At 43.9% G+C, this 23,706-nt stretch overlaps 1 protein-coding gene across 2 annotated transcripts; it reads right to left on the reverse strand.

Moving 5' to 3' along the window:
* Window positions 1-2,358: 2,358 nt before the first annotated feature.
* On the reverse strand, window positions 2,359-19,663 carry LOC112266036 (zinc finger MYM-type protein 4-like). Of its 2 annotated transcripts, none has more exons than XM_042295696.1 (22): window positions 19,125-19,663; window positions 16,771-18,772; window positions 15,556-15,717; window positions 15,308-15,369; window positions 14,966-15,118; window positions 13,243-13,294; window positions 12,205-12,460; window positions 11,834-12,023; window positions 11,370-11,573; window positions 10,997-11,147; window positions 10,730-10,845; window positions 10,376-10,546; window positions 10,032-10,182; window positions 8,749-8,921; window positions 8,263-8,413; window positions 7,213-7,347; window positions 6,913-6,950; window positions 4,523-4,658; window positions 4,074-4,186; window positions 3,446-3,647; window positions 2,852-3,059; window positions 2,359-2,483 (listed from the first exon to the last, which is right to left on the reverse strand). In XM_042295696.1, the coding sequence occupies exons 1-21, from the start codon at window positions 19,155-19,157 to the stop codon at window positions 2,863-2,865; spliced, it is 4,848 nt and encodes a 1,615-aa protein (XP_042151630.1). In that variant the 5' UTR covers window positions 19,158-19,663; the 3' UTR covers window positions 2,359-2,483; window positions 2,852-2,862. The 2 variants fall into 2 exon arrangements, with proteins under 2 accessions (XP_042151630.1, XP_042151631.1); XM_042295697.1 differs by having other exon boundaries at window positions 15,556-15,705; window positions 19,125-19,662.
* Window positions 19,664-23,706: the final 4,043 nt, after the last annotated feature.

Consider the following 23,706-nt stretch of genomic DNA (forward strand, 5'->3'; position numbering starts at 1 on the left):
ATTATTCTACAATGTAGAAAACAGTAAAAATAAAGAAAAACCCTGTAATGAGTAGGTGTCCAAAGTTTCGTACAGCAAAACGGATAACACCATCGCGTTCGTGAGAGTCTCATCTTTCCATAAAGGTGTAGTTGTACATTCGGACGCTACAGAAGTTTTTGTGAGAAGACCGATTTTCGGGATGTCTCATGGTCTGACAAAAACCTCTCTAGCTCTGTCACCACAGATGCAGAAGTGCGACAGATGGATAGATGTGAGACGCATCCTATGCAAAAAATGAGATCTCTCGCTTATTTTTAAAAATTATTATTATGCCAATTAGATTAGTAGGCAAAACCAAATTGCTGTTTTTGTAACAGTCCTAACGCGTCCTGCACGTTCTGTGAGCATCAGAGGGGAATTCCAGAGAATCTTAGCTTAGCCCAAACAATTCAAACGCAAGAGCGAAATTCATAGAAGACAATAAATGTAACATTGGCTTCAGAAACTGCCAGAGACCCAGAGACCTGTCATCACAGATCGTTTGAATCTATCTATTCTCTTCTACCATTCCTTGCAGGAAAAGTAGCAGGATTTTGTCTGTGATTTTGAATCAATCTAGAGAACTGAATCTGAATGCATCTGAGAAATTAAAATTAAACTTTCGAAAACTTGAAATTATAGTTTATGAACTTGATACAGACAATGAATGCAATGCCTACCATATTGAAACTGAATATATAAGTAGTATATTTGAAAATGTAATTACATAGACATTTTATGCACTATTCATCTAATTCATTTTCAAATCATGAAATACAAGGTACATTTATGAATTCAATGATTCAATTTGTGTGTTTAAAATAAAAAAACATTGAATTCAAATTCAGTTTCTGTTGCAACTGAACTTGCTCCATTAGAGCGAAGGAGAATAGGCAAAGCACCTGCTGTCTCAGTAGCGAGGTCCTTCTTGGGGATGGGCGGGTAGAAGCGCAGGAAGTTGGACTTGGTGTTGTCGTGGATGGACTTAGTGCAGCGCATGACGTGGGCGAAGGAGAGCTGGCGGTGCTGAGCCACCGTCTTGAACTGGAAGAACTTGGTGCAGAAGAAGAGCAGCGTGTTGAGCAGCACGATGGGAGAGTAGGCCCCCAGCTGTTTACAGTCCCACAGGTACTCCTCCTCCACCCGCGAGTGCAGGTAGCCTGGGAGAGAGAGGTTCCAACATTAAAGCCCTTTCAATAAGCATACTAATAAACACAGATCACAGACCCAACACCCTCAAATACATGAAAGGAACACAAGAGAGGGGGAGAACGTGAGTTAAGGTGAAGGATGACAGGCGACAAGTGGGAGGTCATTCACAACAGTGGAGTAAGCAATACTCCTTATTACAACCTTTGAGTTATACACGGTGTGTTTGTGTTTTCTTACCACTGGCGGTTATGGTAGGTTTGAAGTCTTTCAGCAGCTTGGTGATCTCCAGGGTGAACTTGCCATAGAAGAGATCAGTGAATATGTTCTCCATGCGCCCATTCTGAAATAAGTACTGCAGAAGGAGAGGCAATCAACAGAATGATATTATCAGAAGTGAGTGTTTGAATGTGTGTGTGTGGGTGTGTGTCCTACCTGCTGGACGCCGAGGCAGAGATAGAAAAGACTGTCCTGGCTGTAGGACTCGCCGTTGGGTCGTTTAACTTCACAAATAAACCGACAGAGACCGTAGCTCAGCTCTGCTGTTGTGCACTTTAAAACCTCCTCCTTTATCTCCATTGGCCGCGCTGTAACAGGGGGAACAGAACGTTATTCACTGTACAGAGTTATATGATTCCCGTAAGCAATTAAGGAGGCAGGTTTAATCCTAGAAAGAGGCAGTAAATTAAGAAGCAAAGCAACAAAATGTGTGATATTAGGGTTTTCAGGAAATGAACAGTTATAATATAGTCATGTTTGCCTGTGCGAGAGTGTGATATGGTCAAGGCAGTGGGTTGGGTGTTCGTGCATGCACAAGTGTATCAGTGAGCAGACCCACAGCCAAATCGAGGCTTCTCCAGGTCAGGCTGGGTCTTGCTCCATTGGACCCATCTCTTCCAGGCGTCCACCCCATACATGTGCTGCAGTTTGGGGGGCTCGCCGGGCACCACGTCACTCTTGGCCGCAGCCAGCGAAGGCACAACTGACGCAGTCTCTGCTGCTCTCGACTTACGCTTCTGTGGGGTCAAGGGAGAGAGCAAGAGAGCGAGAGAGAGACACACCCACAGATAAAATATTTACAAAGCATTTAAAAAAAAGGAGCACTGCTGGGAGTTGAAATATGGAAATAAATGGCTGAAGGCGCTCTTTGAAAAGGGTCTTATTTAAACTACTGTTTTGGGCCCGTACCTTTTTCTTCTGTGGCAAGCCATCCCGAGCTTTCCTTCTGGCTCTTCGTCGAGGAGGAGAAGGAGGTGGACTGGGACTTCTATCCCTCTCCTGATCCCGCCAATGGGCCATCAGCTCCAGGGTTTCTGACAAAAACCGATGCAGATATTTGAAAACAAACTGACGACAATGAGAGCGAGGCCAGCTGAATTGTAGTGTGTTGAATGAAAGAAGCGTTTGACTTACTGCTGCTTGTTACATGTTGAAAACATAACAGGACAGAACAACAGAACGCTAGAAGCCATTCACTATAAAGTCTCAATATGTTTTGACCATATAATTACCTTCAAATAAAAGATTGACAGCCTTCAACCAAAGTATAAGTATTCTAAAAGTTATAACTTATACAAGTTATACTTCAGGAAAAAAAGTCTAAAAACTCTTAACAGATAAACATGGCTCAAATCAGGAATCCCTAATAACTGTGGAGGTGTAAAAGTTGAGCATCACTCACGGACTGGGAAGTCAGCCTCTATGTCCATGATGGGGGTGGGGGGTGTCGGGGACATTGATGTCCACGATGGGTCGGAGCGTCTCGTGGGCATAGGGTCGACTGTGGCGCGATGAGACGCCAGGGGTGGGGGGTGGCTCGTCATCCCAAGTGGTGAGGAAGTTGCTCAGTTCGTCTGTGTCCAGGTCTCCACTGTAGGTGCTGACCTGGTCTGGTCCCCGGAGAGTGAAAAAACAAAAGCATTTAAGTTATGGGACAGTCATAATGCAGAATTCAAATTAATAATAGCTTTTTATACTCTCATAAATTGCATTTAAAAGAGACTTGGTGTAAGAGCAAAGAAACAAGCTCTCAAAGCTGTAGCTTGGCCTATGAAGCCATAGAGAGGGTCTCACAGGTTCAAAGACAGTGCTTACTGTTTTTAAACTCTGATTACCGAAATAGCTTAAACACCTCCAATTATATAAGGCTACGCAACAGAACATGTTTTGCAAGTCCAGGTTATCCCTCCATGTTTCAGTCTATTTTCTTCCATTTGGCACCTAATGAACATGACCTAGATGTCATGTTCAATCCCTGTCTCCCTCCTCTGGTTACCGTCTTGTACTACTGGGGCTGGAGGCCTTTCAGGGGGTCGCTCAGGGGACTTCTCCCTCCCCTCATCGGCCACCATCTCAGCCATGAGGATGAGGTCGGCCTCGAAAGGGTCAGAGGGGATCTTTTCCTTGATGTCCTGGATAGTCTCCACAATGCGCTCGGCGTTATCCAGGGTCACCGGCAGGAACATGGGCACGGGCAGCTGGAAACAGGACAAATAAAGGGTTATTTTCTTTATTTTACCTTTATTTAAATAGGCAAGTCAGTTAAGAACGAATTCTTATTTTCAATAACGTCCTAGGAACAATGGGTTAACTAATGACAGATTTGTACCTTGTCAGCTGGGGGATTCGAACATGCAACCTTTCGGTTACTAGTCCAACGCTCTAACCACTAGGCTACCCTGCCGCCCCGTGGAGGCTATGAGGGATGTAATTATTTGTTCATGTTGCTATTCTGTTCTGCAAGAGCATGTACCAGCCAACCTCCAACTACTATTCAATGGTAGTTGATTTCAAATTAGTCCAGAGCACACAGCTCTTAAAGAGAATTTGAGGAGAAATCTGTGTGACTATGTGACTGACCGAGGTGAAGGGTCGGTAGTGCTAGATGTGGGGTGTTAACATACCGGGATGGGAAGTCCAACAGGCTGGGGGGTGTACTGGGTGTACAGGTTCATGGGGACTGGGACATACACTGGCACTGGGACAGGCACTATGATCACCTTGGGGAAATCATCATCTGTGGACCAACAAACAATTTCAAGATAAATAGAAATAGAAAGTAGAGTGTCTCTGAATATCTATATACAGCCTACGTGTGTGTGTGTATTCAATGGCCTGTATCATAAAGCATTCATTTTTATCATGCATTTTAATAACACTTTTTAATTTTATAAATGCTTGTTTTGTTTTACAACCATTTGAAAGGGGGAGGTGCCTTAAGCCTTTTGTTTAACCTTTCCCGCATGTGTTATTTTTGTTTTGTTTTGTATTTTCTTGTACAAATAAATACAAATATAAAAAATAAAAAACTGTGTGGTAGGCTACAAGGCTACATGCGTGTATGATATTGTACCTGTCTGGCACCCTGTGGTAGTGAAGTTGGGTTTACACATGATGCCCTTGTTCTGGACCATGGGTTTGCAGAGCAGGGCCTTGTTCTTCTGAGCCCTGGGTGGAGGTGCCCGGGGGGGCTGTGTCTGGGTGCTGGCCTGCCACACGATGAAGACAGACCATTAGTAACCTTAGGCCAAATCTAATTTACGCTCATTCAAGGGTTTTTCATTATTTTTACTATTTTCTACATTGTAGAATAATAGTGAAGACATCAAAACTATGAAATAACACATGGAGTAATGTATTAACCAAAAAAAGTGATCAACAAATCAAAATATATTTCAGATTCTTTAAATTAGCCACCCTTTGCCTTGTCAAAAGCTTTGCACACGCTTGACATTCTCTCAACCAGCTTCACCTGGAATGCTTTTCCAACAGCCTAGAAGGAGTTCCCACATATGCTGAGCACTTGTTGGCTGCTTTTCCTTCACTCTGCGGTCCAACTCATCCCAAACCATCTCAATTGGGTTGTGGTCGGGTGATTGTGGAGGCCAGGTCATCTGATGCAGCACTCAATCACTCTCCTTCTTGGTCAAATGGCCCTTACACAGCCTGGAGATGTGTTGGGTCATTGTCCTGTTGAAAAACAAATATAGTCCCACTAAGCACAAACCAGATGGAATGGCGTATCGCTGCAGAATGCTGTGCTAGCCATGCTGGTTAAGTGTGCCTTGAATTCTAAATAAATCAGACAGTGTCCCCAGCAAAGAACCATCACAACACCACACTTGCAGAGATCATCCGTTCACCTACTCTGCGTCTCACAACGACACGGCGGTTGGAAGCAAAACATTCTTACAAAAGGAATGATTTCCACTGGTCTAATGTCCATTGCTCCTGTTTCTTGGCACAACCAAGTCTCCTCTTCTTATTGGTGTCCTGTAGGAGTGGTTTCTTTGCAGTAATTCGACCATGAAGGCCTGATTCACGCAGTCTCCTCTGAACAGTTGATGTTGAGATGTGTCTTACTTCAACTCCGTGAAGCATTTATTTGGGATGAAAATTCTGAGTCTGGTAACTCTAACGAACTTATCTTCTCCTGCAGAGGTAACTCTGGGTCTTCCTTTAGTGTGGCGGTCCTCATGAGAGCCAGTCATCATAGCACTTGATGGTTTTTGTGATTGCACTTGAAGAAACTAAGAATTCTTGAAATATTACAGATTGACTGACCATGTCTTAAAGTAATGATGGACTGTCGTTTCCCTTTGCTTATTTGAGCTGTTCTTGCCAAAATATGGACTTGGTATTTTACCAAATAGGGCTATCTTCTGTATACCACCCCTACCTTGTCAAAACACAACTGATTGGCTAAAACGCATTAAAAAAAACTCATCAAGGCAAAGGGTGGCTACTTTGAAGAATCTAAAATATTTTGTTTTGATGTCATCACTATTATTCTACAATGTAGAAAATAGAAATAGTAAAAATAAAGAAAAACCTGTCATGAGTAGGTGTTTCAACTTTTGACTGATACTGTAAATCTGGCGGTTTAGAGCGACATAAGTGGATAAGTGCATAAAAGGAATCCAAGACCGCTCTCAAGACAGGCCTGGTTGTAGCTAGATATGTTTGAGTCACGTCAGGGACAATTGTTGCATTTTAGCTAACCCTTTTCCTAACCTTAACCTAATTATCCTGACCTGCCAATTTAATTCTCCTAACTTTTAATGAAAAGTCACTTCTGCTCATCCAAACTGGAAGACCTGCCATGTGAGCAGTCTGAGTATCCACAACCTCGATAGTGCGCTCTGCGTGCGAGTAGCCAAAGCAACTGCTCCGTTTGGCTGCTGCTCAGCGCTCACGAGACAGCTGCCTGCACAGTGCCACACACAGCTGATGACAACCACATTACGAGAATTTGGTAATCAAGGCAGCCCTTCTACTTAGCCAGAGTCGGATGAACTCATGATATGGACATTTGTGTCTGTCTCCACGTGCATCGGAGGCAAAGTCAATGGGTAAAGTAGTGACTAGCTACAACTGGAGCAAGGCGCAGAAGACTGAGCCGATGGAAGGGGAGGGGGAAATGACCTTGTAACATATATAGATTTTTATTTTATTTTCTTAACTATATTAGCCTAGACAGTTTTTTTAAAACAGAATGCTCCACACATTCCATATTTCTACAACCTATGTTTATAACTATTCCGGTACTGCCCGCTCCTGTGGACTGTCGATCCTGTCCTGAACTTGATTCTAGAACTTCACTCCCATCCCTGCCGGAATCCCGTGAGGTCAAATAGATTTCAGTTCCCCTGCATTAAAGTCAAATTAAGTGGAAGTTACAGTTCAGCCCCATACGCATAATACATAAACATATAGACAAAAGAACACATAGGCACAACTTACATTTCCAACATACTTCACATGTCTGCTGGGAACAGTCCCTGTCATGAAGCAACAGAGCATGAGTCAGTAGAAAAACACCACAGCCAGTCAGGCCTGCTAAGTAGATCATTTTTCAATCTAAATCAGCTGTACTTAACTTGTAGCTTAATGGACGTCAACAGGCTATGCTATTAGCAACGACAACTCAAACCTACTCAAAGAGATGATTAAGGATGGTTTAACCCCTCTGTGGTTGAACTTGATAGTGTTTAAGGCCTTGTGTGTATTGAGTAACTGATAACTGTGTGTGTGTGTGTATACCTTGCAGGGAAGTGTTGGCGTAGTTGGGCTGGCCAGTGGGGGAGCTGGCTAGTGAGATTACATTGGCGATGACCGGATCAGACACACTCGTAGCAGTGGTAGTATTGGAGGGGGATGGAGCGATTGAGATGGCCACTGGAAGGATGTGTGGAAGAGAAAGAGAATGAGATAAATGTAGCAGTTATTATTATACAGTGCCTATGGAAAGGCTACACGCCAATTGGATTTCCTCACATTTTATTACATTTAGTTACAAAGTAGGATTACAATGTATTTCATTGTCATTTTTTTGTCAGCGATCTACACAAAATACTTTGTCAAAGCGAAAGAAAAATTCTAACATTTAAGAAAACAATTTAATGAAAAATAAAACACTGATATACCTTGATTAGACAAGTATTTGCCTCCCTGAGTAAATACATGTTAGAAACACCTTTGGCTAAGATTACAGCTGTGAGTCTTCTTGGGGGGACAGAGGAAGGGGTAGTCAACCCCTATAATTTCAGAGTGAGTCCTTATAACTTATGTCAATTGTTAAGCCAAATTTGACTTCTGAACAAATTTAGGCTTGACTAAACAAAGAGGGTGAATACTTATGCCACAACTATATATTTTAGTTATTTAATATTTATTATTTTAAAAATAAAACTCACATTTTTTCACTTTGACATTATGGAGTATTTTGTGTAGATCAATGACGAAAAATTACAATTAAAAATATTTCATTAACAACAACGTGATAACAATTCAAGGGGGTGTAGACTGGCTTTACTGTTATATACAGCGGATGTAGACTAGTCTGAACAGAAAGTTGCAGTTGAGTTTAATTTTATACTTTTACATAGTTGTGATAAAACAAGGAAATTATCTTCTTACACAATCTCAAGTAACTATTATTTTACCACAAATTGTTAAAGGGGGGGTGGGACTCCAAGTCTTTATGACAATTTGTGTACCTCTCAAGCATGAGCTTTGACAGGCAACATAATGACATGTAATAACCCATGATGACACATTACAATGTCCTATAACATACTACATAAATCCTACCCTTTTGTCCCTGGGTTTTGCCCTGGTTCTGGGTCTGCAGGCTGCAGAACTGGAGCAGACACTGGAGGTTGCAGAAGTGCTTCACCTCGCCCAACATCGGCAGGGTCTCGATCAGCTTCCCCTGGCGCTCGCACGCGTCACACTTAGCCACCTGAGTGAGGAGACAAGCATGATGTAGAAATACCAGATAGAGCGTACCTCGTAGAATAAGAACTCACATAACAGCTATTCCACTTGCCACACTGGATGTAACATTTAATTCACTCATAAAATTAACGTGGTTTCCTATCCCCACCTTTCTCCCTCCTGCACTAATATGAGAGAACTATACAGTAATCAAAGCAGAATGTATTTTCTAGAAAAGTAAGTATTTTCAGGTCAGTGTTAAAGACGAAAAAGACATGCACAAGAGACGAGTCCTAAGTATTGAGCCTCATTGAGCCCTAGGTGTCTTGCTCATTTCCTTAGCGTGGTTCCTTCTCTTACCTGGCAGAAGAGCAGAGTGTAGTGGGACTTGCACTCGTCCGAGCAGAAGTCCTCCAGCTTTCCCCCGTACTGGCCTGTGACGGCCTTCTGCGCAGTGGAGGCGCAGTAGGCACAGATTTTGCAGTGTTTCCCCCAGCGCTTGGTCAGGTCGTGCTTGTAGAGCAGCTTACAGCCTGGGTATGGAGGAGAGAAGGGAGAAAGACAGGGAAGTTGAGCTTTGTACACCAAGTCAAAATTCTTATCAGTTCGACTATGATGATCAGAATAGTCTTTCAAATGAAAAAAGTAATGCTTATTACTGATAGCCATTTGATTGCGATTTGATACTGTGATTACATTGCGATTCGACGTTCCAAATATATTGCTCACTATACTATGTCTGCTGCAGAGAGACCAGAGAAAGCATGAGAACATTTGTTTTGATCAGTCACGGAGAAAAAAAAAAGAGAAAAGTGTTGAAAACACGTTGGCTCAACTTAAAAAGATGGAGAACGAGCTATAGGATGAAAAACAGCTTTGGCGCAGGTACAGCCGACTAGTGCTAGCTAACGCTACTTGGGGGAAAATATATATATAAATATATCTCTATTATGATCCGTATGGTCTTTTTTTGCCATCTGTCGGTGCCATCAACCACTCGACGCTCCCACCGCTCTAGGTCCCCACTCTCTGCTCGCCCTGTCACGCTCCGTTTCATGACACAGGTTCAACACAGTCAGACTGCAACACCTCAAGGGGGTAAAGTCTTCCAAATAAAGACTCCCAAATAAATAATACCCATTTCTGACAGACATAAGTCGTGATAAAAGTAGAAAAAAAAGTGATTTGTTGGGGGTGTCAACTTATTTCGTGTTATGATGGCAAAGGAAACCAATAAATAAAAATGTATACCTTGAGGCAGCAGACCTATTAAAACCATGTCCTGCGGTCAAATTAACAAATCGCCCTCTAGTGGCTTCAAAAACGTTCGATTTTTTTATTATTTATTTTACACCTGCAGAAAATCTGGTGTTTCAATGTCAAACAAGGTTTGTTATATTTCAGTCTTCTGTGATGTATATAAAGTGTCATATTGGGATGCAAACTCAAAATGAAATACATTTAAGCTCTTTATCTGACATGCTACAGGTGTCTCCTTTTTTTAAGCCCATAACCATGTGTGTGAGGTGTACACTTTTGTTTCAACGTAGATTTGTTTAAGACTACCAAGAAACACTGTGAGACCCTGACTTAGCCCACTGCAGTAAAAGGTTAAAGACCATTTTTTGAATCACCCTCCTAACCTTCGCTGCAGAAGGTATAGTCCCTCTTGTTGATTCTCTTGACCTCCTTGGCTGGCTTCTCAATCTTGCAGTACTCGCAGCGTGCCATCTCGCAGTTGATCTTCTTGTACTCCTCGGAGCAATTTACCGAACAGAGGAATACCATCTTATCCTGTAGGGTTGCGCAGACACACATTCAATCAATTCTATAGCAGTTTTAACAGGGAGTTGTGTCTACCTAAATAGAGGGTAGGTGAGTTTGCGAGGGAGTTCAACAAAATGAACAAAGAGGGAAAGGCAATGAGAAAAGAGAGTCAGAATGAGAGATGGGATAGAGGCAGAGAAAGAAAACACCATTTAAGTACCTTGAACTGAATGAGCTCGGGCTTGGAGGAGAAGAGGCGGTGGCAATGGAAGCAGGGCAGTCGGGTCCCTTGGGATACCTTGTCCCTGGTCTGGGCAGCGGGCGGAGCTGTGGACCCTGTGCTGGGGGCCACATTAATCTGGCTCTGGGAGTTGCTCTTATTGAACTGATCCTACAGGTCCCAGAAACATAATATTGTGGTGTCAGTGCAGGACAACAAAGAGTAGAGTGCAGGGTAAAAGAGGTGTAAAATATCAAAAGTGTTCGAGCCGCAGTGAATCATTAAGTTGCCGTCTTTTCAATATTTATATTCTAATTCAACTGAGCTAATGGATTAACCCAGAGGTGGTGTTACCTGAAAGGTGACAACACAGTTCATGGTGCAGAAGTTCCGGATGGAGCCGTCCGACATGGCCAGGTGGAAGGAGGGCACCGTCTTTTGACCACAGGTGTTGCATTCTACCCGAGCACCTAGGTTGAAATGAAGGAAGGAGAGTGAGTTATGAATGAGTGCGTGAAACAAAGAGTGTGTAAGTGAGTTGAATAAATGATAGAGAGAGAGTGAATGAGTGTGTGTTTGTGACAGTGAGGTATGTTGCTGAGGTGGTTAGCCTAACTATACCCGAGGAGCTGACAGTCTGTACTTTGTGGGCTGTAACACAGCCAGTAGAGCAGAACATCTCCAGCTTGCCGTCAGAGTCGGCGCTGTCGACCATCTCCACCGGTGAGCGGAAGTTGCGGCACATAGTACATGCCACAGGCTTCTTAGCTTTCTGAAAAACCAGACCGAACACAAAAGGGAGTGAGGGTGACTGCTTTTGCTTGCTTCAACTTACAGGTAGATGGTTCTTACGTACTGGAGGAGAAGATCCAAGGTCCCTCCCTCGGACCTCCTCTGAGAGTTTTAAGAGCAATTGAGAAAACAAGAGAGGTGGAAAGCAAGGACTTGGCTTCTTCTGACTGCGTGAACTGCATCTCAGGGATCCCATTCTTACCTGTTTGAAGGTGGCGACACAGCCGTCGCTGCAGAAGGTCTTATTGACCCCCTGCACGACCAGCACGGTGACCTTGCCGTAGCAGTAGTTGTTGCAGCTCTGGCAGCTGTTCATGGACAGCTTGTTGGTGGAGCGGAAGCGCGTGAAGCACACCTCGCTGCACAGCTTATGCATACTGCTCTGGAAGATCACCTCGTGTTTACTCTGTGGGGGAAAAGAACAAGGAGCAGATGTTGAGACGAGACATCAATGGAAGAGGTGCAGGAAAAAGACGAAAGGCAAAAGTACAGTTTCATACTTAATTATGTCAAGTATGTCTCTGTGGCGTCGGCCCACTATAAAAGTGTAATTCATCCAAAATGTTCACTTCCTTGTCAGCTCTGACATCACCAATTTTATATTGGCAATTTTGATACTTCAGGCGACTACCACACTGAAATGCGCAAAGATCTTAAGCCCCTTACAACGCAGGCCTTCTTGCACATGCTGCACTTGACGGCCCCTGTCATGGTGGACAGGGAGGAGGAGTGAGTGGAGACGGCAGAGTTCCTCTTGAAGTTGAAGGAGGAGAGGCAGGTCTGGCTACAGAAGTCCTTCACCGTGCCCATGGTGTCCACGGGAGCTGTGATCACGTCCTTGGGGTTAGCAATCTCCCTGGGGGGGGTGATAAGCTCATAAAAACATAATTTACCTTTGTAAATAGTTTGGAATATATTCCCAGGAGAACAATACATTAAAGCTTAGCAATGTCAGAAGGCTTCTTATTTTACAGTCTTTTATCTTATCTTTATTCATTATCTACATACGCCATCGGCACGACAACAGCAGGACTCACTTGAAGCAGTAGTGGCAGGGTTTCTTGGCTGGGCCAGTCATCTTGACGGGCGGGGGGCTGTAGGAGGTGAGGCAGGACGTGGAGCAGAAGAGGTCTGAGGAGCCCTTCCTCTGGTAGGCCGTCTGGCCCTTCAGCAGCACCTTCTTACAGGCCGAGCAGGCCACCCGCATAGCCATGGGGATCAGCGGAGGGATGGAGGAAGAGGCTGGGGCAGGTATTACAGTCTTAGGCAGGGCAGCCACTGGCGTGGATACGGCTAATAGTGGAGAGAGGGATGGCGAGGATGGGTGGAGATTGAGGGAAGGGGATGCATAACATGTAAGGTGGTAGTCAGTCATCTTTTGCTCCTGGAGAGCTTGCGGTAGACTATAAAAATACACTCCAAAGCTCAGAGACTTTTCTGGCATTGGAATTAATTGGGCGGGCTTGCATAATCTTTTTTTTATATACATATTGGGGATGTTAAAAACGCTTTCAGTGTAAACGACTAATACCAGAAATAAAAGCATGTAGAAAAGATAATGGCCCTATATATTTTTTATAACAATCTTTGAAAACTAACAATTACCAAAATAAGACCTAGAAAGTGAAGGAGAATTTAAAATAACAAGTACAATTTATTTAGCAGTATTCATTTTTGTTATTATGTTTGAGCAAAAGAACACAGCATTAGCCATTGCAAAATGCATAGAATTGTAGGAAATTAGATTTAAAACTGCAAAGTTCTCACATCCATGGCAGAATATGTATAATCACAAGAAATTAGCTTTCTCCATGGAGAAAATTGTAGAATTGCAGGAAATGTAATTACAAATTAAACACTCTACACCGCCAAGATAATGGCCTTTAAAATGTTCTCCAAAATTCAGCTGCGGCTACAGGCCGACCTCACCCATTGGCGCGCCCCCTGCCACGCCCACCACCTAAACCCCTTTCTGATTCAGAAAAAAAATCTGCAGCTAGGTTAAGACATAGCTTAGGGCTTGACCGAACACTAATGGGTCCTGTTGTGTACAAATATTAAAGTCCCCTGCTCACCGTTCGTAGTTGGGCAGCCGCCCACAGAGAAGACGTTGCTGATTTTCAACTCCTGTAAATAACAACGGTGACATACATTTAATATGCACACAGGATTTGGGATTAAAACACACACACACACACACACAGCTTGAACTATACGCATTGATATCAACTAGAGGTCGACCGATTAATCGGAATGGCCGATTAATTAGGGCCGATTTCAAGTTTTCATAACAATCGGAAATCTGTATTTTTGGGCGCCGATTATCGTTTTTTTGTAATTATTATTCTTTTTTATACCTTTATTTAACTAGGCAAGTCAGTTAAGAACGCATTCTTATTTTCAATGACTGCCTAGGAACTGTGGGTTAACTGCCTTGTTCAGGGGCAGAACGACAGATTTTCACCTTGACAGCTCAGGGGTTCCAATCTTGTAACCGCATAGTTAACTAGTCCAATGCTCTAACCATTGCACTCCACGAGTAGCCTGCCTGTTATGCGAATGCAGTAGAAGCCAAGGTAAATTGCTAGCTAGCATTAAACTTATCTTATATAAAACAATCAATCATAATCACTAGTTATAACTACTAATCCAGTTTAGCAGGCAATATTAACCAGGTGAAATTGTGTAATTTCTCTTGTGTTCATTGCACGCAGAGTCAGGGTATATGCAACAGTTTGGGCTGCCTGGCTCATTGCGAACTAATTTGCCAGAATTTTACGTAATTATGACATACAATGAAGGTTGTGCAATGTAACAAGAATATTTAGACTTAGGGATGCCACCCGTTAGATAAAATACCGAACGGTTCCAGCAGCAGGCCTGTAATCATTCATTCAAACAGCACTTTCGTGCGTTTTGCCAGCAGCTCTTTGCAAGCACAGCGCTGTTTATGACTTCAAGCCTATCAGCCTAATGGCTGGTGTAACCAATGTGAAATGGCTAGCTAGTTAGCTGGGTGTGCGCTAATACTGTTTCAAACGTCACTCGCTTTTAGATTTGGAGTAGTTATTCCCCTTGCGCTGCAAGGGCCGCGGCTTTTGTGGAGCGATGGGTAACGATGCTTCGAGTGTGGCTGTTGTCAATGTGTTCCTGGTTCAAGCCCAGGTAGGGGCGAGGAGGGGGACGGAAGCTATACTGTTACACTGGCAATACTATAGTGCCTATAAGAACATCCAATAGTCAAAGGTATATGAAATACAAATGGTATAGAAATAGTATTTATAGGACTATATTAACTACAACCTAAAACCTCTTACCTTGGAATATTGAAGTCTCATGTTAAAAGGAACCACCAACTTTCATATGTTCTCATGTTCTGAGCAAGGAACTGAAACGTTAGCTTTTTTACATGGCACATATTACTTTCTTCTCCAACACTTTGTTTTTGCATTATTTAAACAAAAATTGAACATTCATTATTTATTTGAGGCTAAATGGATTTTGATTGATGTTTTATATTAAGTTAAAATAAGTGTTAATTCAGTATTGTTGTAATTGTCATTATTACAAATTGTAAAAAATTATAATAATAAAATAAATTTAAAAAAAATAAAAATAAAAATCGGCCGATTAATCAGTATCGTTTTTTTTTGGTCCTCCAATAATCGGTATCGGCGTTGAAATATCATAATCGGTCGACCTCTAATTTCAACGGACGACTTTCATGTAACTCACAACAGAAATGTCCAGTTAAGACTTGGCCGTTGCTGAGGACCAGTGAGTTTAGAGATGCCGTACCTCTGCTGCGTCTGGTTCATCCTTGACGCCCTCTGAGAGGACCGCTGGAGCCAGGGCCTGATCATACTCTTCGTCCACGGGCTCATCCTTCACCTTGACCATGGAGATGGTTTCCGCGCTGGTGGATACAGGCTCAGCTGCCAACTGGGCAGACTGGGTCGACCGCAGAGAACATTCAACAACAGACGACAAATGACCGAGGTATTCTGACAAAGCCTTCACAACACCTGGAAACCTTTAACACTCATAAGCAGTGACCAGATTTCTGCCACGCTTAAGCTCGTCTAGTCTCTTGGGCGGAAATTAATTCACTATCGTTTGTGACGGAGAGAGGATACTCACAGCCACAACTTTGACTGGCTGTCCTGCCACTCCATTCTCCAGCCCTGCAGGACAGTCGATGCCTGCAAAACAATAGGTCATTCAGCGTGTGAATTTAAAAACCAAAACAAACTGTAAAACCATTACTGAGGAAGTGCACTCATTAGCATCTGAATATTGTGAAGGACCACACTAACATTCAGGTATTCGGGTCATGTGGGAACATTATGCATTATGCAGCCAAAGACCGTATATTTGTGGCCTCTCACCTTCACTGTTCTGTGGGTGAATAGCTTCGCTAGAGGTGGTGGGACTGGGGTGAAACGGTTTGACATCTTCAGATTGGTCCTCCTCCATAGGCAGAGACGAGCTGCTAGCCTTCACAAAGCTGGTCTCCTCAGCAGGTTGCTCTGTGTCTCCTGTCATGGAGACTTCATGTTTGAGAGGTGGGATAGTGTGTGTAAGGTGACATGTTTGAACTCTGAGGACTTTGAACTCTGAGGACTTTCGACACTGGGGCATTCCAGTAGCAACGGAGTAGAGCAGCCTCTCTTAAAGTATGGGCTGCGACCCACCTGTTAATGGTGAATCGCGACGTGTCAGAGTAAATGTATAATTATTTGACTCCCGGCTGGCGCAGTGGTCTAAGGCACTGCATCACAGTGCTGGCTGTGCCACCAGAGACTCTGGGTTGGGAGAGAGGAAGGTCGAGAGCCATGCATCCTCCGAAACACAACCCAACCAAGCCACACTGCTTCTTGATACAATGCACATCCAACCCGGAAGCCAGCCGCACCAATGTCTCGGAGGAAACACTGTACACCAAGCGACCTGGTCAGCGTGCACTGCACCCGACCCGCCACATGAGTCTCTAGTGCGCGATGAGACAAGGATATCCCTGCAGGCCAAACCCTCCGTAACCCGGACGACGCTGGGCCAATTGTGCTTCACCCCATGAGCCTCCCGGTCGCGGCCGGCTGCGGCAGTGCCTGGGCTCGAACCCAGAATCTCTGGTGGCACAGCTAGCACTGCAGGTCCGTTAGACCACTGCGCCACCCGGGAGGCTTATTTATTGTATTTTAATAGCAACCGTTCCAACCTAGACAGATACGTGAGTGTTTTTAATAGGTGGAAATAAACAGATATTTATATGGATATTTCATTTCATTGTTATTTGTTTTTGTCTATATTTCTTTTGTTTTTGGCATAACGGCAATGAAAGGAACCAATATTTATGTATAGTTTTCATAAGCTTGGGTTCCAGGAAAACACAACATTTCTAATTTGGGTCCCAGGCTGAATAAGTTTAAGAACCCCTGGAGTAGAGTGCCAAGCAAGACAAAGTGTTTAGGGTAGCAACACACATAAAACACAAACAAATCCAACCTGAAGAAATGAATTCAGCAAACTATGGAAACAATTGACAATCCTGATCCTAAGGTCATATAGCCAACAAAAAGCTGAAGGCAGCAGTCTCTTCTTACCTGTATCCATGATAGAAGGCATGGAATTGGTCTCCACTTGCCCAGTCTTGCTGGGCTCCTCTACCTCATTCTCTGTCAGTGAGTCTGTCCCCGTGTCCATCTTCTCCACCTCATCCCCATGATCCAGGGAGTTGCTGCTAAAAGCAACCATGTTGCCTCCCTCTTCCACAGCTGTTATCACAGGCATCCCCTCCAAGTTGTCTTCCTCCTGCATCTGGTCATCCTCCACTTTGATAGCATTGACCTCCATCTCATCGTCAGCATCCACTACTCCCATGTCCAGGGGTATGTCTGTTTCTCCATTAGTCTGTGAACCACTTGTACTGCCTATTTCTTCCACAGTCTGGGGTGCATCTGTACCAATTTTCTCTCTGACTGTCTGAGAGGCATCCGCACGGGCCGTTTCTCTGTCCGTCTGTGAGGCATCCGCACGGGCCGTTTCTCTGTCCGTCTGTGAGGCATCCGCACGGGCCGTTTCTCTGTCCGTCTGTGAGGCATCCGCACGGGCCATTTCTCTGTCCGTCTGTGAGGCATCCGCACGGGCCGTTTCTCTGTCCGTCTGTGAGGCATCCGCACGGGCCGTTTCTCTGTCCGTCTGTGAGGCATCCGCACGGGCCGTTTCTCTGTCCGTCTGTGAGGCATCCGCACGGGCCGTTTCTCTGTCCGTCTGCGAGGCATCCGCACGGGCCGTTTCTCTTTCCGTCTGCGAGGCATCCGCACGGGCCGTTTCTCTGTCCGTCTGCGAGGCATCCGCACAGGCCGTATCTCTGTCCGTCTGCGAGGCATCCGCACTGACTGTTTCTCTGTCCGTCTGTGAGGCATCCGCACAGGCCGTTTCTCTGTCCGTCTGTGAGGCATCCGCACTGCCTGTTTCCATCTGTGAGGCATCCGCACTGGCTGTTTCTCTTTCCGTCTGTGAGGCATCCGCACTGCCTGTTTCTCTGTCCGTCTGTGAAGCATCCGCACTGGCTGTTTCTCTGTCCGTCTGTGAAGCATCCGCACTGGCTGTTTCTCTTTCCGTCTGTGAGGCATCGGCACAGGCCGTTTCTCTGTCCGTCTGTGAGGCATCCGCACTGCCTGTTTCTCTGTCCGTCTGTGAGGCATCCGCACTGCCTGTTTCTCTGTCCGTCTGTGAGGCATCCGCACTGCCTGTTTCTCTTTCCGTCTGTGAGGCATCCGCACTGCCTGTTTCTCTTTCCGTCTGTGAGGCATCCGCACTGCCTGTTTCTCTTTCCGTCTGTGAGGCATCCGCACTGCCTGTTTCTCTTTCCGTCTGTGAGGCATCCGCACTGCCTGTTTCTCTTTCCGTCTGTGAGGCATCCGCACTGCCTGTTTCTCTTTCCGTCTGTGAGGCATCCGCACTGCCTGTTTCTCTTTCCGTCTGTGAGGCATCCGCACTGGCTGTTTCTCTTTCCGTTTGTGAGGCATCCGCACTGCCTGTTTCTCTTTCCGTCTGTGAGGCATCCGCACTGCCTGTTTCTCTTTCCGTCTGTGAGGCATCCGCACTGGCTGTTTCTCTTTCCGTCTGTGAGGCATCCGCACTGACCGTTTCTCTGGCCGTCTGTGAGGCATCCGCACAGGCCGTTTCTCTTTCCGTCTGTGAGGCATCCGCACTGACTGTTTCTCTTTCCGTCTGTGGAACATCCACACTGGCTGTTTCTCTTTCCGTCTGTGGAACATCCACACTGGCTGTTTCTCTTTCAGTCTGTGAATACTCTTTACTGTCCATTTCTACCACAGTCAGCAAGGCATTTGTTTTTACAGTTTCTTCCACCATCTGTGAATCCTCTGCATCGGTTTCCCTCACATGTCCTGAATTACCAGCATCCCCTGCCCCGTCTATAATTGAGGAGGAACATGCACTGACTGCATTGGTAGCATCATCCCCATTGTTCCCATCTGCCGAGGCTGTATTGCTGTGTGAGGCTCCAGGGTCCACTGAATCCATTGATGCTCCAGCCTGAGATGGCTGCTCTGTCTCTTTGTATGGCTTGCCTTTATGCTGAGGAAAGTCAATATTCTATTAGTAATAGTCCTACAAGTAGTGTCCTGAGTTTTTCCTTACTACGTGACCTGACCAGGAAAAAGTAAAGACCCCACTTTACAGACTGATCAAGTGTCATGGCTATTGAGGGAAAAGTCTAACTCATGCTTGCAATCAAATACCAACTTTGGGAGAACCAAATAGAACCAAGTTGGAGCGTGCAGTGTTTGTTTTAGACTGTTGATTTGCTCACGCTAACTAAATCTGCGCGGGAAATTAAGGGGAGGGTCGACATAATTAGCTAGCTTGTTAACTAGCAGAATAGGTCATCGCTAGCTAACGTTAGTATTCATTCAAAAACGTAAATTACCTCTGAATGGTCAGCTTTCTGGGATTCAGCCATGGCTTGCTTGTAACGGCGAAAGTCGGCTAGCTCTTATTGTCACTCACTCACAATATAGGTTAACCAATGTCCACCAAACTATACTAAAAACGGAACTGAGGCTTACCAGCTAGCTACCATGCATTAGCTACTTCCGCCCGCCTCCTTGTTGTGGAGAAAGCTAGCGAGCTAAATAGCAACGATATGTAGCCAGCTAAAACGACTCTTAATTTGAATTACCGAATAAGGTTCTTAAGCTTTGACATGCATAAGACATTAACTTCGATTATACCAATGCCGGTGAGTTATAACTTTACAGAAGTCAAGTCCTTTGCATTTTCACTCTGCAGAGCTCATCAAAGAAACTCGCACAACTCACGCCCGTCGCCTGCGTAAACATGGCAGACCTGGCTATGTCATTTCCTGTTTGACATCTAGCAAGCTACAACAGAGTTTCTAAACCATACTGTACTGCAGGGCTATTAAACTGTTCCGTTTATCAATTTAAAAAGGCACGTTGATCACTTCCCCGCAAAAACCCGATGTTTAGTGCAAAAAAGGAGCCGTTGTTAATATTCTCCAATGGCAGAATTTGTTTTCCTGTAGTCCCGCCCATTAACTGCTGTCAATCAATATCACCCAACGTCCCAGTTACAGCCAATCAGAGCTGCTAACAGGAGTACAGGGTCTGCCTGCCCGCCTATCCGCTTTTTCACAGCACATTAGATCGCTCCACTGCCTGATACACCAGTATCCTTTGCATGGTCATTCTGAAATTTGAAGTGGTGGTACAGCATTCACTGTTGATGGTGCCTTAGCAGACGTCAGACCTTTCATACTTGCGTTTTTACGGATGTACCACGCCAGTCATGTCAATGCGGAGCAATACGGAGCCCTCCACATTATTACAACATTTGAGAGGAGCACTGCGATGTGGTATAGAGCTGATTTGGCCTCTGCATACCTCCGGAGGCTATGAAAATTGCGTCACACCCTCCGACCACATTTTCAGATCAAGTTTAATTTAAGAATTAAATTATTTTTTTCAATTTTCGTCTAAAATGACATACCTAAATCTAACTGTCCGTAGCTCAGGCCCTGAAGCAAGGATATACATATTATCGGTACCATTTCAAAGGAAACACTTTGAAGTTCATGGAAATGTGAAAGGAATGTAGTATAATATAACACAATAGATCTGGATATACAAAGAAAAAATCAATAATTCTTTTGTATTTTTTTGTACCATCATCTTTGAAATGAAAGTGTATGTGCAAACTTTTAGACTGATCCAATGAACCATTACATTTCTGTTCAAAATGTTGTATCAAGACTGCCCAAATGTACCTAATTTGTTTATTAAAAACTTTTCATGTTCAAAATTGTGCACTCTCCTCAAACAATAGCATGGTATTATTTCACTGTAATATCTACTGTAAATTGGACAGTGCAGTTAGATTAACAAGAATTTAAGCTTTCTGCCAATATCAGATATGTCTATGTCCTGGGAAATTTTCTTGTTACTTACAACCTCATGCTAATCGCATTAGCCTACATTAGCTCAACCATCCCGTGGAAGGGACACCAATCCCGAAGATTGGCTTCAACTCAGCAGCAAGTTAAAAAACACCAAGGACTCAGTTATGGCTATCATAAACTTGATCAGATCAACATCTAGCCTGCAACATCCCTTGTTTTGCAACCACTCACATGCTAACCACACTGCTCGCAAGCGTCTGCGTAGCCGGGTGCTAAAATAGAACTTGGTTCTATTTGTGACGCTCAACTGCTGCAAGTCCTGCCTCTGAAATCTCCTCATTGTTTTTTAGGAACATATACCCATGTCCCATCTCCTCATTGGTTTTTAGGAGCATATACCCACGTGGGTGATTGAAAGATGAACTGAGATCCACACTCCAGTCGCACTCATGCGGTCTGGTCAGCATGTCAGGTGTTTGTACTGTGGTTCTTCCTGTCTCATCATCATTCGATATGTCATTGTCATCAAAGCTGTATTTATTTAGCACCTCTAAGTTTGCGGACATACTGTACCACATTTGTTTTGTTCTGGCCCGTGACAGACTAGTTGCTTCGGCACTCGTAATGGAGAGAGTAGGGTGCTGCTTTAGGTAAGACAAGAACCAGTCTGCTCCCACCATAGAGGTCTCATCCCATGACTGAGAATGCTTGCAACCAGATTGTACAGCGAGTTGGTATGCACATTTTCTGACCTGTAACAATAGAATAAAATGTTAAATACTTCCCCCAGTTAATACTTTACATTAATAATTTACATGAGTACTCCCTCCCTTGACCTTAATTTCCACCAACATTAACTGCTAACTTAGCAATGACTTACTACTCACTAATTCCTATCAAGTGCTTACCTCATGGGGAGACAATCCATAATATAAATCAGCTACCCTCAAGAGATATTCTGACAACTTCTGCTCCTGCTCATTAATGAAAACCCTGTTTCCACAACATTAGCCAACATGAGGAAGCTCTCTCAACCCCTTCTCCAGTAGCTTCTTTAAGTCAGGACTGAGACTAGACCACTCAACACCTCTAGGAAAGCCATTCTGGTGTGTGTTTGCCATTGAAATTTTGCAATTGTCTCACTGAAAAATAAAACTATATCGCAGGGTTAGGTTATCAGAATACTGAGGCAGGTTTTCCTCTGACATATTTCCTTTTCCATTAATATTTATTTTGATCTTTACAGTTTTTTTTCTACAAATTGCTTTCACTTTGAAAATGTGGAGTATGTTGTTTTGCTCTGTGGTAAAAACATCGAATTAAATCGCCTTTTAGATTGAATTTTAATGCAGCAAAATGTAAAAGCAAGTTCAATGGAGTGTAGACTTTCTATAGGCACTGTAATATTCCCCAAGAACAACTGCATATATCATTTATTGAAACTGCTATTGAACAATAGGAAACCTTACATATTGTACCTTTTAATATTCTTATAGAATAGATTAATTGAAGGAATATGCATAACTAACAAGTATTTACAGGTACTGCACATAAAAAACGTAGAAGTTGTTGGATTTATTTATTCTTCTGTGACAAAATACCAGTGGAGGGCTTCATGCATTTTTAGAATCCCTCTATTCTGAGCTGACACATTTCACAAAAAAAGGACTAGTGTTCCCATCACAATACTTTGGAGCCTTTTAAACCTACAGATAACTGAGCAGTCATCATTTAAGACCTGTTGTTCCTAAAATGTGAAACCCAGTCAACTTGCTCAGTGGGTTGAGGAAAGTCACTTTATTTTTCCAGGGACCTTATCAGGGTGTGTGTGAATCTTGGCCTTCCCCTGCTGGAGTTTTAGGGAAGTGATCTTACTATCCAGCTCGTCCATAAACCCTTCATCCACAGATTCACTGTCCCCCTCCTCCCTCCCTCCAACTCCTTCCGTGGGCAAGAATATGTGAAGCTGTGTGCGTGCTGGCATAGAAGCGGCGGGAGGCGAAGATTGGCTGGGGAGACTCAGGCAGGGCTTTCCTCTCACTGTTAGACCCTCCCAGTGTGACGACTGGCAGTGCTGCATCACCGGAGGACGGAGCTCGCCTTGCTCCTTGGCCAGGGTCAGACTTTGTGATCTGGGCTTCCCCAGCTTTGGGTTGGGTCTGATGGGGTAGGAGAAGTGGCTGTACACTGGTCTGTTGCTCTGGTTCAGGTTCTTTCCTACTATTGTGTCACAGGACTTGCAGAGAGGCAGTGGTCGTTTCCGCAGAGGGCGGTTAGGGGAAAAACCATCGAACACGACTCGTTCTCCCGGGGTGAAGAGGGAGGGCTCACTAATGCTGTGTGGAGAGGAATCAGACAGGTGGAGGTGGGATAGTGGCAAAGATAGACACTGTGAAGGTGTGAAATGATATGAAATGTTGACACACTTTAAACTTCCTGTAATTATTTGCGTATCAAGGGCCTAAACAGAAACAAAACAATTGCGTTCAAGCAAGCATTTTAGTCCTACACGGTCTCTTTCAATGAGACTCGATACTGTACTTCCTCAATGAAAATAACAGATGTACAGTATGAATGTCAACAATTACTGGTCAACAGCTTCCTTTGACAGGGGGTGAATTTAATCATTTTTTTGTTATTCAAAATCTGCATTCTAACTGACTGCAGCGGTGTGGTATCAGGGGGAGTGTTCACAGTCGTGAGGGGTTTTAGTGCCTCACTCAGGTTTCTCCTCCAATCCTCCAAGACACAAACTCAGAATTGTTCTTGCACTACATTGTAGTTACACAGCGTCCCAAACAGAAATATATCCTCGTACACCTGAGATTTATAGAGAAAGACTTCTGTTATCAAAACATGTTGTGTATATATTATCTAATTTGATAACTAATTGTTGGGAACTATACAATTTGCCTACAGAAGTTAAATCTGGGCAATTAAATACAATTTCCAGACAATTCAGGAAATAATCTTTCCTTTCCTCATTATCTAATCAATTCACTGTATGATGAAACTAGATTATGAATCAATATCAGGATATATTTCAGATACATAGGCAACAGTTTATTACGAAGGATTCTTACACAATGTA

The sequence above is a fragment of the Oncorhynchus tshawytscha genome, linkage group LG13 (assembly GCF_018296145.1).
Source record: "Oncorhynchus tshawytscha isolate Ot180627B linkage group LG13, Otsh_v2.0, whole genome shotgun sequence".
NCBI classification, from domain to species: domain Eukaryota; kingdom Metazoa; phylum Chordata; class Actinopteri; order Salmoniformes; family Salmonidae; genus Oncorhynchus; species Oncorhynchus tshawytscha.